Source organism: Amphiura filiformis, chromosome 11 (genome assembly GCF_039555335.1).
Source record: "Amphiura filiformis chromosome 11, Afil_fr2py, whole genome shotgun sequence".
Taxonomy (NCBI): Eukaryota; Metazoa; Echinodermata; class Ophiuroidea; order Amphilepidida; family Amphiuridae; genus Amphiura; species Amphiura filiformis.
In genome coordinates, this window is record NC_092638.1 from 60,180,423 (window position 1) to 60,198,683 (window position 18,261).

General features: G+C 36.0%; 1 protein-coding gene across 1 annotated transcript; it reads left to right on the top strand.

Moving 5' to 3' along the window:
- Positions 1–1,988: 1,988 nt before the first annotated feature.
- On the top strand, positions 1,989–14,427 carry LOC140164079 (mitogen-activated protein kinase kinase kinase 20-like). Its single transcript, XM_072187334.1, has 3 exons — positions 1,989–2,189; positions 8,662–9,455; positions 13,162–14,427. Exons 2-3 carry the CDS (start codon positions 8,685–8,687, stop codon positions 13,795–13,797), a joined length of 1,407 nt encoding a protein of 468 aa, XP_072043435.1. The 5' UTR covers positions 1,989–2,189; positions 8,662–8,684; the 3' UTR covers positions 13,798–14,427.
- The last annotated feature ends 3,834 nt before the right edge of the window (positions 14,428–18,261 follow it).

An 18,261-nucleotide genomic window follows, 5' to 3' on the forward strand; every position in this document is an offset into this window, starting at 1 on the left:
GTACTCATAAATTTCTTAAGCTTAAGCACAAAGGACAATGGTTATCATCTATAAAGCTATCAAACTTTCCATGGTAGAGACAAGACCATGTTGAGTTTTTCTTCCCAAAATGATATGAATCTGGAAAGTTCACACAAATTCACAAGCAAGAAAGATTCCACGTTGCCATGGTTACACTGACATGACTTGGTATGTTGAGTCATATACATGTGCAGTAGAGGAACTCTCTATGTCAATGGAAATGGAATCACTTTTAAAATGACTTTTTTTTTCCAGCCAAAATAATTGGCTTTATACTAAATATAGATACGTAAGTTTTGAGAATAAGTAAGCTTGTAATTTTAGAACTAGATAAAGATGAATTTATATAAAGTGGGGGCAAATACCAAACATTGTTGGGTATAGAATAACGTGCGCGTACGCTATTCCTTTATGTTTCGTAAGCGTGGTAAGCACAGTACTTGGTAGTTGTACTGGCCGTTAAGATTTCACACCACCAAATAGTATTATATGGTTGTGCGCCCTTAATTTTACTTTCAGAAAAACCCATGCATTCTCAATTTAAGCATTAAAATGAGCAGAAATTTGCATAATTTTAGCCAAATTTGGATTGGTCATGATTAGTAATATTAATTCCTGCAAGTGTACCACAGATGGGAGAGATCGAATAACTTTCAATGATTTTAAGCAGCCTTTTCTTTACAGAAACACTGGCATGGTTTTGCCTGTAAAATAGGCAATTCCCGGACATCGTAGACTTCGAGGGCCAGTCGTAAAAAATAATGACGGTCAACCTATATTTTTTCCCAGCCAGAGGGATCAGGCAAGGGCTGATTTCAACCATCATAGCTGTCGCTTAAAACTGAGTCGCTCCTGTGAAGAAAAGATGACATTTTCTTAAGGCAAATGTAGCACATATCTCTATGGGACTCTGATTTGGTGGTGGGAGATCTTAAGGTTTCTGGTTTTGAGATGTTTAGTGATGGGTTCTGGTAATGAATTTCAGTCAAATATCATCTTTGGTATAGGGCCTATATCTTTGCGGGTTGATAATGTGGAGCAGGTATATGGAAGTTGGTGCCGTGACAGACGAAAATGCATAGACGCCTGACTCATCTCCTTGATCTTTTCAAAATGAAACCACCCCTTAAAGATTCAGATATTATTAAACTGATCAAACAGTGTGTTATTGTTGTTGTGTGGGAAAGGTGCCTTGAGTTATTACGGCTCGTAACAATATCTAGGCCTATATTATTAGTATCCCCTTTCGTGACTTACAAAACTTACAAAGCATTTTATCTTGAAAGACCCTCTGCCAATGTTGTAAGTTGTGGCAGCACATCTTTCACTATTTTACTTCCACGGTGCACCCCTCCAAGCTCTTCAACAAAATATGACTAAACTGACTGTTGAATAAATATCATTAATAAAATATTGAATAATAGGCCGATATATGAATAATGACTATAAAAAATTAATGACTATAAAAAATTAAATTAAATTAAATTACAAATAGAATTCAAATTAAAAAAAAATCAAAACGCAATTAATAATTTAAATTTAAAATCATTAATTTTAATTTTAAATTTAATTTCAATTTTAATTTTAATAAAAAATAATTTTAATAAATAATAATTTTAATAAATAATAATTTTAATAGATAATAATTTTAATTTAATTTTATGCTTTGTCCATCAGAATAAACCCCGCGAACTTAAAATCCACACAACAAAACGAACTGTAATTTGCAAGCAGCCCTTGTGCAAAGCGACTGGAAAACACAACTGTGCAATAAATAAGGTGGCCTAGCGTCACAGTTCGAGCATAGGGACAGCTCAATTTTACGCAAGGGGAGTGGGAGAGTGACTATTATTGACATAATATTTCGCGTTCTCCCTCGCGTCCGCTGAAAATTCTCCCATTGTTTTCCCCTTTTCTCCATTTCAAACTTAACATTCCACCTCATGGTTCAAGTATTTCCCCTTATGTCGCCCGTATTATATGGGACGATAGATCACGACAGAGGCTAAAACATTACCTTTATTCTCTAAATACACAACCGGAAAAACCCAACTAGTCACATGAACTACAGGTTATCCCAGTCAAGCAAAATGGAGTCTCTAGTAGGAAGTACTTCAATGTTGTGATTTAAGGCAACTTTGATTCGACTTATGCTGCTAAAGATATCGGTAAGTTGAGTGGAGAAATAAAAACTTGGAGGCTTAAGGTGGTACTACAGCCCTTGATAAATTTGTGACTAAAAATAATAACACACTGGTAACAAAGGTTATGTACATATATAATAGAGGCAAGGAATCCAGTTATTTTATACACTGGAATTTCAGTGAAGCGGTACGTTATTTATGATAAGAAAAGAGGTACCGCTAGAATGAACTACTCTTGAATCATTGAAATTGCAGTATGATTGCAATTTGATTCCTATAATATACATAACTTTTGTTACCAGTGTATAGTTATTTTTTGAGAAAAATGCAAAATTACTAACAAATTTTATCAGGGGTTTTAGTACCACCTTAACGAAAGGTGTTCAATTTGTTATTGAAGAAAATAGTGTATTTGAATAGCAGATTTTTAGTACACTAAAGTGCTCCTCCTCCCCAAGTAATTAGCCTAATATTCTTCTATCGACTTGCTGAAGTCTGGTTTAAAACAACACATCTGTCAATTAAGTGCAAGGAAAATCATGTTTGTGGGAGAAAGTGAGTGATTGGTGGAAGCAGCAACATTTGGGGAGGTGTCTTCTGTGCAAGGATTTTATGTGCAAATCACAAAAATGTCTACTTTTTGCGGCAATTTTTCGCAAAATTGGTTGATTTTCGTCTTACCTATTGACGTATAAACGGTGTGCATATCGCTATTCGTCACGTCTTGTTTGTACATCCTAGCTGCATGAGGCTCCGCCAATTATCATGATAATAATACGATCGGCGAGGTAATGGCATTGTAGGTGCTGAAATGAAATAGCAATTTTCTTCGTTTTACCTCATTTGTTTGGCTCGAAATTAAAAGTAGACAGTGTGATCAGCCCGGGTGATAAACAATTAAATAGGAATCTATTCTTAAGCTAATCACACATTATAACTTAATAACATTATAACATTTTACCTTGATCAAACATTGTGTTTAGTTGTGGATTCTGAAGTGAATTTGGGTAAAAGGTTTTTGGCCTTCCTTGAGTCATTACGGCCGGCTCCTAACACTTCCTTTGAAAAATATGATGAAATGACACAAAGAATTCACGTGTCATTATTGTCATATCCCAGCAAACACAAAACGTTTTCGACATCATTCGCAAAAGGTTATAAAAGGTTGTCAGAAAACGTTTAAATGTCGGGTTATATAAAGGGTACATTAAGAGTATAAAACGTTTTCATAACATTAAATAACATTTGTTGGTAATTTACTGCACAGCAAACACAAATGTTTTACAGAAAACATTTAAATGTTGGGTTATATAAAGGGTATAAAAACGTTTTAATAACATTCCAAAAACATTTGTGAAAACTTGGTACAAATCATTCTAAACAGAATGTTATTTTGGGGTTGAAAAAATATTTTGCAAAAAAGGTTTGCCCAAAATATTTTAAATAACGTTTTTATAATGTTTTCACGACATTTATATAACCTGACATTTAAATGTTATTAAAACGTTTTGTAAAAAACATTTTAAGAATATTTCTGTGTTTGCTAGGTGCAAATATTTTAACATAATGTTATTTAAGTGTTGACAAAAAATATGGAAAAAAATGTTTGCAAAAATAGTTTACAATGACATTTCGAAAACATTTAAAAATATTGTTGTAGTGTGTTTTCATAGAAAACGTTTTCAAACGATTTCATGACCTTTATATAACCCGACATTTTAATGTTATTAAAACGTTTTTACCTAAACCAAAACCCAAAATATAATTTACTTCAAACGTTTTAAAAACGTTTTTGTGTTTGCTCGGATTCTAGCATCTTCTAGGATATATTAATACTGCAAGCGGCAATCAAGACAGTTGTTGTTACATATTTCCCTTTCACAATACATCAAACTACAATGCTAGGTTGAGGAAGATTATGTGATGTTAATATTTTTATTATATGTACTAACTTAATCATTTTTCGTACATATCTTATAACTTAAAGGTCCATTCAGGGATCCCATCGTAAGTGTAAAATAAATCAAATTGTTTATAAATTGCCTAAAAGTGAAGGGTATTTTGAAATTAAAAAAATGGCAAAATACGAAAAAAACCGAAAAAAAACCCAACAGTATTGATTAGCCTACACTGGCTATCCAGGCTTGTGACTTATTTAGCATGAGCTTGAAACGGCCCATGGATTTCCCATGGATCAGCATGTGTCCCTCACGGACCAACCTGGGTGAACAAATAAACAAACAAAAAACAAACAAACAGACAATGTTGAAGGTACTGGTTTGAGAGCCGACCAGAAGTGATTCATTTATCAAAGCACGGACAATAGCTCGCTCCATGGCAATCAATTGATGCACGGGACGATTCAACGTTCACTTGATGAACGGGTATCATGGCTTAAAGGCCCGGTCACACTGTGACGGACGATAAGCAACGAAGGGTGACGAACGTGAAAATCACAAAATGTTGACGGCAAAGCGACGACAAAAAGAGCAAAAACAAGATTCGGTGACGAGTGGGAACGACCTTTAGCGACAACACGACGGCAAGGGACGAGAGGATGCGGCAGGAAACGGAGACTAGCGACCAAATCCGGACGTTGTCTGGGCGATGAGTGACGAAGTCTCGACGGAGCCCGACAACAAGCAACGAGGTCAGACGGCTGGCAGCGGATTTGCTTGCGGCAAGGAACGGCAACTGACGGTGGATTGCGGTGATGATGACGTGACTCAGCAGCCGACATCAACGCCTGTGTGTGTGCGGGTCGTATAGTCCCCTTTGGCGTTCCCACTCTTCACAACGTTCTGATCATCCACTCAAAAAAATATCAATATCAATAATAATCAAATATATTAACATCAATATCAACAATAATCAAAATTAGTAAAATCAATATCAATAATAATCCAAAGTATTATCTATATCAATAATAATCAGGATTATTAACATCAATATCAATAATAATCAAAAATATTACACATATCAATAATATTCAAAAATATTACACATATCAATAATAATCAAAACTATTAATATCTTTATCAATAATAATCAAAAATATTACCATCAATATCAATAATAAAAATATTACACATATCAATAATAATATAAAAAACCAATATAAATATCAATAATAATAATAAAAAATAGTAAAATCAATATAAATAATAATCTAAACTTTTAATATCTATATCAATAATATATTAACATCAATATCAATTATTATAATCAAAGATATTAATATCAATATCAATTAGGCATATTATAATCAAAGATCAATATCAATAATAATAAAATATATTTACACATATCAAAAATAATCAAAAAAATTAATATAAATATCAATAGGAATCAAAATATGAAAATCAATATTAATAATAATCCAAACTATTATATCAATATCAATATATCGATAATGATAAAAAATACTATCATCAATATCAATAATAATCTGAAATATTAATATTTTTGATTATTATTGATATTATTTTCTTTTTATATGAACTTTAAAATTGCATCGTGCCGGGTAGTCTATTGAAATCGAACTGACGTCAATAAAACGTCAAACATCGCACAAAAAGACTTGATTAGAATTTACCGTCACTCATCGTGAGTTGCCGTTAGTTGTCGCTAAGAATCCGTCAGCGACCGCAGACGGCCGAAATTATTCGTCGGGAAATTTTCAACATGTTGAAAATTTTGTGACGACAAAAAAGTAGTTGTGATTCCGTTCAAATTTCGTTGGAGACCGCAACCCTCATTTCTTTGACGTTTCCATACCGTGGGAAGCCGTCTCTAGTCGTTTTGAGGTCGTCACAATTTCGTTGGTAGTCGTTGTCAACGACCATAAAAAAAGACTTGATTAATTTTTACAATCCTACAAATGCATATATCTATCTCATGAATCGCACAAAAGTTTAAAATCGTTGACCATCGTTTAAAAATCGTAACCCATCGCAGACCACCGTTTCAATGCCGCAGGTACTCGCAAACGATACTCGCAAACAATATCCGTCACTCTCCGGACAAAATTCGCAAGTCACTGTCGCACCAAGATCGTTACAATTTCGTTGCTTGCCGCAACGTGTCGTCAGGGTTCGAGATGTGACGTCGCCTGCCGTTGGTTATTCGTCAATGGACGTTGACAACGACTACCAACGAAATTGTGACGACCTCAAAACGACTAGAGACGGCTTCCCACGGTATGGAAACGTCAAAGAAATGAGGGTTGCGGTCTCCAACTAAATTTGAACGGAATCACAACTACTTTTTTGTCGTCACAAAATTTTCAACATGTTGAAAATTTCCCGACGAATAATTGCGGCCGTCTGCGGTCGCTGACGGATTCGTCAGCGACAACTAACGGCAACCCACGATGAGTGGCGGTAAATTCAAAATTGCAATTCGCAGCTTAACGTCGCTTGCCGTTCACCCCTATTCGTCACTGTGTGACCGGGCCTTAAAGCACAATATTCAATTATGCAAATAAATTATCGTCACAACACTACTTAAAGGCCCGGTCACACTATGACGAATAGGGGTAAACGGCCAGCGACGTTAAGCTGCGAATTGCAATTTGGAATTTACCGTAACTCTTCGTGTGTTGCCGTTAGTTGTCGCTGACGAATCCGTTAGCGACCGCAGACGGCCGAAATTATTCGTCGCGTTCGTCGGCAAATTTTCAACATGTTAAAAATTTTATGACGGCAAAAGAAGTAGTTGTGATTCCGTTCAGATTTCGTTGGAGACCGCAACCCTAATTTCATTGACGTTTCCATACCGTGCGAAGCCGTCTTTAGTCGTTTTGAGGTCGTCACAATTTCGTTGGTAGTCGTTGTCAACGACCATTGACGAAAAAACAACGGCAAGTGACGTCACATCTCGAACCCTGACGACACATTGCGGCAAATGACGAAATTGTAACGATCTTGGTGCGACAGTGACTTGCGAATTTTGTGCGGAGGGTGACGGATGTTGACTGTTGATGGCGGGTCGTTTGCGAGTACCTGCGCCATGGAAACGGTGGTCTGCGATGTGTTACAATTTTTAAACGATGGTCCACGATTTTAAACTTTTTGTGCGATTTTTGACTTTTTTTGACGTCAGTTCGATTTCAAAAGACTGTCCGGCACGATGCAATTTTGAAGTTCATATAGAAAGAAATATCAATAATAATAAAAAATTTAATATTTTTGATTATTATTGATATTGATATGTTATTATTATTGATATTGATGTTAATATTTTTGATTATTATTGATACTGATATTAATATTTTCATTCTTATTGATATTGATGATAATATTTTTGATCATTATTGATATATTGATGTTAATATATTTGATTATTATTGATATTGATATAATAGTTTGGATTATTATTGATATTGATTTTGATATTTTGATTATTATTGATATTTATATTAATTTTTGTATTATTATTGATATGTGTAATATTTTTTGATATTAATATCTTTGATTATAATAATAATCCTCCTCCTAATCCTCAACCACCCTTGGCACATTTCATGCCAAACGTCATAAGAAAATATTAAAAATTATTTTAAACAGGTTAAAAACATGAGTAATATAGAATAAATTAGCCTCAATTTTAGACCTGATTGAATCTTCTAAGAGAAGGAATACTCAAAAGACAGTGTTTTGAAATCCAAGCTGCACTTCAAAATGTAACAAAACCACCTTTTGGGGTACCCCAGTATACGTCATAAATTAAAATAAATAAATGTTGATATTTATACAGCACCTTTCCCATGTATCAAAGCGCTTTACATTTATTCCGCTGTCATTACAACATGTTAGCTGCCATACAATGCCTAAGGCATGCTCATACCTTTGGGCGGCGCTTAATGGACAATATTCCTAACAGCTCCCCATATCACCCCTGGGTAGAGAGAGGCAAGTGAGGTAAAGCGCTTTGCCCAAGTGCACAACACTCCGATTGCGAGGTAGAGCATGTACCGCTTCGCCACCGTGCCCGCATCATCATCGCCGCAATCCACCGTCAGCTGCCGTTCCTTGCCGCAAGCAAATCCGCTGCCAGCCATCTGACCTCGTTGCTTGTTGTCAGGCTCCGTCGAGACAATGTTACTCGCCGCCCAGACAACGTCCGGTTTTGGTCGCTAGTCTCCGTTTCCCGCAGCAGCCTTTCGTCCCTTGCCGTCGTGTTGTCGCTGAAGGTCGTTCCCACTCGTCAGCGAATATTGTTTTTCCTCTTTTTGTCGTCGCTTTGCCGTCAACATTTTGTGATTTTCACGTTCGTCACCTCGTGTGACCGGGCCTTAAAGCAGAGAAATTATAGATTCGTGTGAAAATGTCTTCTATTGTCTTATCTTAGCTTAACCACTTGCAGTCTATGTCTGTGACACTAAAAAAAGGTTCCAAAAACTTCAATTTTTATAATTTTTATAATCCTCCCGATGAGTAAATCACTGCATGGGCCTTTAAATCTCTAATCCATTTGTTACTTGTTATTTCAACAGTTTGGCGTCCCCAGCTTTTGAAGATGGCTGCTCCTATCAATCAAATCAAGCAAAGTGATTTGAAATTTGTGAAGCAAATAGGAGAAGGGGGCTTCAGTTCAGTTTATCAGATGACGTGGATACATCCATCTTTAGGTCCTATACAAATAGCTGCTAAGAAGTTGATAAAGCGGGATGTGAAAGAGCTGGATATTATGTCTGGCCTTGATCATCCCAATATAGTGAAGCTCATTGGTGTAGTTGATGAACAAATGGAATTCATGTTGATTCTAGAGCTATGTGATAGAGGTTCCCTGAGATCCTATCTCAAAGAACTTAATGGTGGACGTCTCCCTGATAAGCAATTTTATGACTGGGCGGAGCAAGCAGCTAGACCCCTAGAGTATCTAAGACAAAAGCATTTGGTGCACAAAGATGTTAAATCCCCCAATTACATGATAACAGCAGAAAATACCTTGAAACTAGGTGATTTCGGAATATCAAAGAATCTTGAAAATACCATTAGCCATGCTACTGATTCTGCATCATGGCGCTGGATGGCTCCAGAACTAGCAGAAGGCATACTATCTCCTAAATACGACATATTCGGGTACGGAATGGTGTTGTGGGAAATGCGGACAGGAATGCTTCCATTCCAAGGCCTGGAGTCACAAGTTGTTGTCATGAGAGTATGTTATGAGAATGAACGCCTTCCCATTCCAGAAGACTGCCCTCCAACAATTAAAGAATTGATGAAGCAATGCTGGGAAGCCAATTGGAGAATGCGTCCTAACATAAAGGAAGTGATATCTGTGGTAAGGTTGTTTTTTTTTGGAGGGGAGGGGGCAAGATTAACATCACAAAGGAAAGCAAGAATTTTCATTTTTTCAGTAAATGTCATAAGTAAACTATAACTAGAACCGCTGTTATGTGAGACCACGAACACAGCCGTAATGTGACTCCATTATGACCTTCGACCCAAAAATCTCAGAACACCCCATAGATATTGGCTAATGTCAATGCATGTGTGCACATGGTATCACTCTGCTATGTTATTTGCGCCATTAGAGGAATTTTCAAGGAATTTCATTTTGGACCGGAAGTGACCCCTCAATGACATTTGACCCCAAATAAAACATACCATATAAACATTGTGTAACAACTATTCGGTGTTAACATTCCGTTACTGTGCTTTGTTTTTCCTGGCCAATAAAAATTATTGACGGTATTTCTTTTTAGCCTGGAAGTGACCCCTTAATGACCTTTGATCCCAAATAAAAAATATCACGTATACACTGGGTAACAGTAATTCATATGTGAACATACCGTCACTGTATTATGTTTTTCTTGGTTATTAAAAAAATTATAAGATATTTTGTTTAACCCCGGAAGTGACCCCTTAATAACCTCTGACCCCAAATAAAAAAATACCACATATAAACTGGGTAGCCACAATTCATATGTGAACATACCGTTACTGAACTATATTTTTTTAGCTAATAAATTTTTTAAAGGTATTTCGTTTTATACCGGAAATGACCCCTTAATGACCTTTGACCCCGAATAAAAAAGACCACATACACATTAGGTAACCACTATTTATGTGTGAAGGTATTTGGTTTTATACCGGAAGTGACGCCTTAATGACCTTTGACCCCAAATATGTGAAGACCATATAGACAATGGGTAATAGCAATGACCCCTTAATGACCTTTGACCCCAAATCTGTGTATACCCTGACCCCAAATATGTGTATACCCCATAGATACTTGGTAATAACAATACATGTGTGCAAGTGGCGTCACTGCCCTCGTGTCACGACTGTGTTATGCTTGGTATTGTATATTTTTTAAACCCTGGTGTTAAACGTATGTGTGAAATTCATGCTTCTTGTGTAAAATTTTTATACTCACAGGCTTCAAGTTGCCGCGCAAACTTTTTGGGGTCAACGTTTTTGCTTTTCAAAGTAACATATTTCGCTAACCAAAGATATTTCCCAACTTTCTAAAGCACATCATATCAAGCTATATGTCATAGTTTTGTCAGAATTTCGGTTTTGAGTTCACCAATTTTCAATTCCGACTACCAATTTTGACAAAATCAACACACGAATGTACCCATGGATGGATTATTTCTGCTGGTTATGTTAGAAATGAAGTACTGGTTGAACATTTTGGCAGTCGCAAGTGGAGAAAGGTGAAATCAAACGTAAATTCTGACCAAACTATATTATATAGTACTACACGATGTGCCTTACAGAGGTGGGAAATATCTTTCTTCAGCAAACTATATTAGTTTGAAGCGCTTTAAAATGAATTCCGAAAAAAGCTCGCGGGCGAACTTAAGGCCTATAAGAATAAAAATATCACACTAAAAGACACAATTTCATGCATTATTTTAACACCAGGATTGTTTTAATGTATTGAAAGCTTATATCCAAGCACTACGAGGCTGGTCAATAAGTTCCCGTAACTATGGTGTATCTCCGCTCATGCATAACTTGGATGACTGTTACTTACGCTAAATATAAGTTTGTACTTTCGTCTTTCAAAACAAATATGTATTAGCGATGCTGAACACTTGATTACGTAATGGCATTAGCATAAACACAATAGCGCATGGACAATGCCTGATTTATGGTGAAAAGTAGTCAAGAAAATCTCGCGCCAAATTAAGGCATTGTTACATAATTCCAAATATCTCGAGAATTAAAGTATGGAATCTGGCGCGGTTTTTGTAGACCGATAACATAGAAATGATGCTGTACTCTTTTTAGATACATACCATTTTTATTAAAGGAAAGGGATCGTGTTGAATATCTCCAATTTTGAGTAGGCTTTATCACCCATTGTTCTTAACATAATTAGAGATAGAAAGATTAATCGGTGACAAAATTTAATCAATGGTACCTGGTTTGATTGGGTATCTACTGATTATTAAAAGGAGGTCCCAGTGGTGAAATCACAAACATTTCTTTCTTACTGAACCCTTGTTTTCAAAAGGTCTTGTTTTGGTCATCAAAGTAGCACAACATAGAGAGGCTCTGGATTGAATAAGAAATTTGAAAGATATTTTAATTTTAGCATAAGATTTGGTATAGCAATTCACTCACACAGCTACTGGTCCGCAAACCCTGTATTAGTCATGGTGTACCTTCAGAGCAACAGATTAGCAGTAGATGCATTCGTCGCCATCTTGTCACATGAGCTTCCGGATGTGACGGAGTTTTTGGATCACATCTCATTAACCCCTGACCTAGTCCAAAATCTGAGATTATTATGGGATAGACAAAAGAAAGAAATATTACTTTTTTCATACATTTTTGGTACTTTCAATCATGCATACCATCAACGCGTGCGCATAATTATTTTTATTTTTATTGCAACAAATTCTATTGTCCTGACTATGATCTCTCATACCATACCAATAATCATATTTGTTTTTGTTTTATTTTGGAGATAATTTGGATTCTTTCTTCTACCGTGTGGGCTCTTTTCTCGCGATTTTCACATCATTTTTGTTTGTCGATAAGGCCTATTTTTGGTGTAGTTCAACGGCCCCTTTCCTCATATGTTGACGGATACATTTCTTCTTTCACAATTATCAATTAAATATACTCAGATTACCTCATACCAAAAATAAGGCTTGTAAACTGCTTTGGTCCTTACTTCTGCTTTTTTTTATTACGCGTTCCTCAATTACAATTAAAATTTTCCGCCAATGTTGACAATTGTCAGTGTACATATAGCAATGACTTTATGCAAATGAGATTACATAATTAAAGGTACTCTGATAGTAATTGTTGTGTGTTTTGAAAGACAAAGGTACAAACTTTATTGATTGTAAGTAACAGTCATCTAAGTCATGCATGAGCGGAGATAAATAATGGTTGTGGGATATTATTGACCAACCCTCGTATGTTTTTAACTGACATTTCTGAAGGAAAAAATATTGCTTTATATTTGACCGAGAAAATTAATTTCATAGCAAAAAGGTGTATCTCTGAATTGTGCTTATTTTAACATGTATCGATCGACTTTTATCGCGACTATGCATAACAAAAGAACTGGTGACCATCGTCCTGAGTGTAAAGTTAAGTTAAGTTTTCTAGTCTTTTTGATAGTGTATTTTTTAAATATTGTATTATGACATAATATTTTGTCATAGTCATCTTTTCATGTCTTGTATGCGCATTGAGTGGTAAAAATATGTTTACCCAGATGCGTTTCTTTAAGTACGTCATATTTATTATTACTGTTCACGAACACTGCACTCGGGTTTTTTCTGTTCTATATATATGAACTTGACAAAAATGAATACTACAAAATGGAGCAATTTTTTCCAATACCAATAAATAATACAATGAAAATACTGAGATTGTTATTTTGTAATCAAAATTTCTAGTATGCTTACATGTCAAAACTCAAATCGTCAAGAGTAATATTAAATATTTGACAAAATAAACATTTTCAGAAATAAATATATTTTATAGAATATTATTTCAATTTTATTTCATTACAGATTACAGCAACAGCAGCATCTCAAGAAGCACCACCAACAGCACCAGTAGGGCAGTGGGATGATTTAACAGCACCACCAATACCACCAAAAGCAACAACAGCACCAGTTGGGCAGTGGGATGATTTAACAGCTCCATCAATACCACCAAAAGCAACAACAGCACCAGTAGGGCAGTTGGACGATTTAATAGCACCACCAATACCACCAAAACTACCAAAACTACCAAAACCACCAAAACCACCAGGAAGACAGTGGAATGATAGCGATGATGTGTATGAATTTTACCCAGATCACTTAAAACTGCAACTTCCAACACCACCACCTTGGTTCTTTCACAAAATCTCTAGAGGCCATGCGGAGCAAATCCTCCTACAGAACTCCGACCAGGGTGACTTGCTTATTCGAGCCAGCGAATCGTATCCTGGGGAGTACTCGCTCTCAGTGAGGGTGGATATGGAAGAGAGTGGAATGGTCGTCCAACATTATCGATTCCGCCGGGAAAGTAATACATATAACTTGCTTATCTATGAGCAGCAACCACAACTGCCCACAATGTACGAGTTAATAATGTACTTCATTGATAGAAGTGGTGGCAACTTAAAACCTCTACAAACCAGAGACCTCAAAGTTCACTGACTACCAGATAATTTATAATGAGCGTAGGTGGTGAATATGTTATTAATATTATGCTTCAGTTAGACCAAAGAGGGTGTCATTATTAGCCAGTTAACAGTTTTAACCGGGGTTATATAATGGAAGTCCTGAAAAGGGTACCATTCCTCAACCATTACAAGACGGTGTACAACAGAATGATTTTACACGGTTAAACTGTGAATTTCGACCACAGAGCACAATAGTTGCAAGAAACGGTGTATCCTTCGTGTAAGACGCACATATTTTGTCCAAGAATAGCCGTAATAGCGTGGCATACTCTTAAGTCCTTCATCTTCTCTCCAAAATCTCCAGTGGCTCCTTGCATTCTGAGTCCGCTTTGTTTTCAAAAACTCCCCTGGCATCTGGGGGATACTCTAACATGAAATCGATATAAATGTATTAAGGCTGAGACTTTTGCTGTAAGGGGCAATGGGGCATTCGGTGATAGAAAAGTGTTTAAAAATATGGGGCTTTGGGTGAGAGCAAAAAAAGGTTTAAAAAAACCGTTGAAAATTGAATGTCTTTCTCTAAATGGATTCAAATGACTTTATGGTTTACAAATAAATAAGATGTGCTTCGCGAATGGAGTGTTCCTCAGCAGTGGAAGTGAGCTTCAGTTATCCCAGTCCATAGGAGGGATTTGAAGTCCAACCAATCCATATACCGCCCCAACTCTCTTTCTTATTGATAACAGTAAGGTGATAGACGCAGTGGTACAAAAGCACCTTCAGGGGTATACCTATTGCAGCACCATCTGATATCGTCGATCATCATACAATATAATGAAAGACAAAGATAAAAAGAGTAGTTCGCGTCTTACGTGAGCATGGTGAGGGCAACGGCGCGCCGTGATTGGTTGCCGACCTGCGCAGTACGGCATTTTCTATCTAATTGTCAGAATTTCGGACGCAAACTAGTCTTTTATCTCTGTCTTTTATTAGATTACAGCAGGTGTCCTTTTAGATTTGTCGAAAGTCTTCGATATTATTAATCGTTTGATATTGCTTGATAAACTTTATCACTATGGTGTTAGAGGCCCGGGGGGGCACTCCAACTTTGGAGGTGACGCGTATATAGGGCTGTTAAGACCCCCTTTTTCAGCATCGCTGTCACCCAAAGACCCCATATTTTTTTTACGAACACATGCTCGCTCCGCGCTCTGTCACCCGAAGACCCCCTATTTTTCCATTTGATCTGTCACCCAAAGACCCTTATAAGTTCAATTTGAACAGCAACTTTCATTTATCACTGAAAAAAAAATAGAAATTTGAAGCCATTTAGAACTAGAAATTCGATTTTCGAGGCATTTGTGGCGCTGTTTTGGTTCTCACCCAAAGATTCCATTAAAAAAAAAGGTCATGTTCTCACCCAATGACCACATATTTTTTACATTTTGCTCTCACCGAATGCCAAAAATCATGCTCTCACCCAATGACCCCATATTTTTTACATGTTGCTCTCACCGAATGCCCCTTAGTGCGAAAGCGCCAGCCCTACACCTATATCCATTTCAAATTGAAGTGCCCCCCCCCCGGGGTTAGAGGTATAACCCCGGGGTATAACCACAGTAAATGGCAGTTTCTTTCCTGAAAACAGGTGGATAAAATCATTGAATACAAAATCTCCTAAAATCTCACACATTTTCTGACGGTATGTTCCTACGATCACATGCTGATGGCAGTCTGCTTGAATGTAAAAAATATCACACAACATATGGGAATAATGCCTTCTGCAATTCTGTGCCAGCTCTCTGGAATAAATTACCTGTAAAACTTCGTACTTCACATAGTCTGGCCACTTTTAAATCTAATCTGAAAACCTATTTGTTTCCAAACTAAGTTTTTTATTTTTTATTAAGTTGTACATTTTACTGTAGCCTAAGCTTTGTTCATACTTATGCTAAGGCGCTATATAAATTCCGTTTATTGTATTGTATTGTATTGTATTGTATTGTATTGTATTGTATTGTATTGTATTGTATTGTATTGTATTGATTTAGCTGCAGACGCGTGTACTAGCATAACATTATTTGAAAGCCAATACCATTCACTGTTGAAAATAAATCTGTTAAATAAAAGGTCCGCTCGCAGTAAATGGTCATTCTGTCTTCTGGTCGAGTACAGCAGCCATTTAATATGGCAATAATTCTCACAATGTTTCGTGATTCTAAAGTAGGGCATATTATATTACTCAGTTAAATAGGGGGGAGTTGGAAAACGCTCGGAGTAACTTGTCATTCACATAAATTGTGTGATTTTGTGATTTTTTACATTTGAATTGAATTTTGACATGAATCAGAAAGGTTAAAAACCTAAAATGATTACTTATCGAATCATCTGCATAATGTATGACAAACACAGGCCCACAGTCAGGTTGTGATAAGAGGATTGTTTTTAGTCAATAGAAATGCCTAATGCTTTACCCAAGTAGGCTGGGTGTTATAAAATGCTAAGTTCATATTACGTATGCCAGGATCAAACTATTTTAGAAACAAGTACTTTTAAGCAATAACTAGTTACTTACTTAGTTAGGTAGCTAGATATTTAGTCAGTTAGTTAGTTAGTCAGTTAGTTAGTTAGTTAGTCAGTTAGTTACTTAGTTACTTAGTTACTTAGTAACTTAGTTAGATAGTTAATTACTTAGTTGAGCAAAATATTTTAGAAACAAGTACTTTTAAGCAATAACTAGTTACTTAGTTAGTTAGTTAGTTAGGTAGTTAGGTAGCTAGCTAGTTAGTCAGTTAGTTAGTTAGTTAGTTAGTTAGTTAGTTAGATAGTTAGTTAGTTAGTTAGTTAGTTAGTTAGTTGTTAGTTAGTTAGTTAGTTAGTTAGTTAGTTAGTTAGTTAGTTAGTTAGTTAGTTAGTTAGTTATCTAGTTACATAGTTACTTAGTTAGTTAGTTACTTAGTTACTTAGTTACATAGTTAGTGCTATAAAATAATGCATGTGATGCCGGGTTAACGCAGAAGCTAACTTTAATAAGATTACATAATTAATAGATAGTGTTTAAAAAACTGACGCCCGGGCATACATTATGAATACATACGGTGTCCTAAGAAAAAGAAATTCACAAGAAATTTACTAGAATAGATTTTACCAATGTTTACCAAAGAGTTTATGAATGCTGTTGATCGGTTGGCATAAATATCAGAAACGTAAACAAATAGCAAAACGGTTTTACCTCATGTAATTAACAACGACCTGTTGTTGAGTGTAATTATACATCCTAAAATAAAACTCTTCTATCAATAAAACAAACGTGAACTTAACCACCCAATCTGCTTACATCCAATGATGGAATGTAGCACAGTACCCCATTTGTAGAAATATATTGATGCTATCTCCCGTATTCGCTGCCTAATGAGCAACATTGTTGCCATGAGATGCTGAATCCCATTGTACATAGCGTGAGAGCGTAATCATTAGGCATACTATTTTTGACACTACCTACATTCGGTGACCACACCATGCAAGTAAGAAATGTGCACCAATGAACATGATGAATGTAAAGTCCATTGTTCATATTTGAAAAATCGTGAATATTAAGATCATTATCATTTCATACAAGAACTATTTCCTTTGTCAGTTCAGATCAGATGTTACCCACAAACGTGATGTATACAGCTTTGTCAGATGTGAGGTTTAATCTCTTTACCTTTTTTGTCCTGCTAAAACTATGATGACTTAATGCACTGACGCAAAATAAACATTGAGGTATCATGCCTATTATGTTATACATTTTCCCAGAAATATTCTTTTTCACCATCTCTTAGGAACATATCAATACTCCTGTATGTCTTCCGGGATCTTGTGCATTATAGATATGATTAACAAATTAAATATTAAAGACATAGTCCAGAAAATAAGCAATTTGAATTGGAAAAAAAAGTTTAAATTTATTTGGTCAACATTCAATGCTGCACAATGGTCTCAGAACGTGGGTATACATTTTAGAATAGAAAGTGACTGTCTTGCAGCTGCCGTCGTGACTAGTACCAAGTAACGTCACTTGCTATATTGAAATCACGTGAGTCGTAATGCGTCTCTCAGAAATTGAATTCAAAACGAGTGAAAACGACCCGTTTTCAACAGCGTAAACTGAAATGATCAATCGAAGGTACACGCTCTACGTTTATTTTAAATAATATAGACCAATGATATCGTTGGCACACATCATTATACAGATTTAAGGTCACAAAATTCCACCATTGTAATACTTGTGTGACGTGTAAAGTTTTATATCTCAAACTGAACAAATTCAGTCAACAAAAACAAAAATTAACGTATAATGCAGGCTGGGGTTACAGAACTGTGTCGCTTAGGAAACGGTGACATATCTAAGTGACGATCTATTTATTCCTCGTCCTACGAAGAGAGAGAGAGAGGGATGCTGGGATGTTCGATCCAAATTGCAAAACAATAAACACCAAATGGCTTGACATAATCA

Excerpts from the sequence above, each read along its gene's own strand:
- LOC140164079 (XM_072187334.1), top strand. The coding sequence starts at position 8,685 with ATGGCTGCTCCTATCAATCAAATCAAGCAAAGTGATTTGAAATTTGTG. Across the intron at positions 9,456-13,161 it reads TAAAGGAAGTGATATCTGTG|ATTACAGCAACAGCAGCATC; the intron begins GTAAGGTTGTTT and ends ATTTCATTACAG.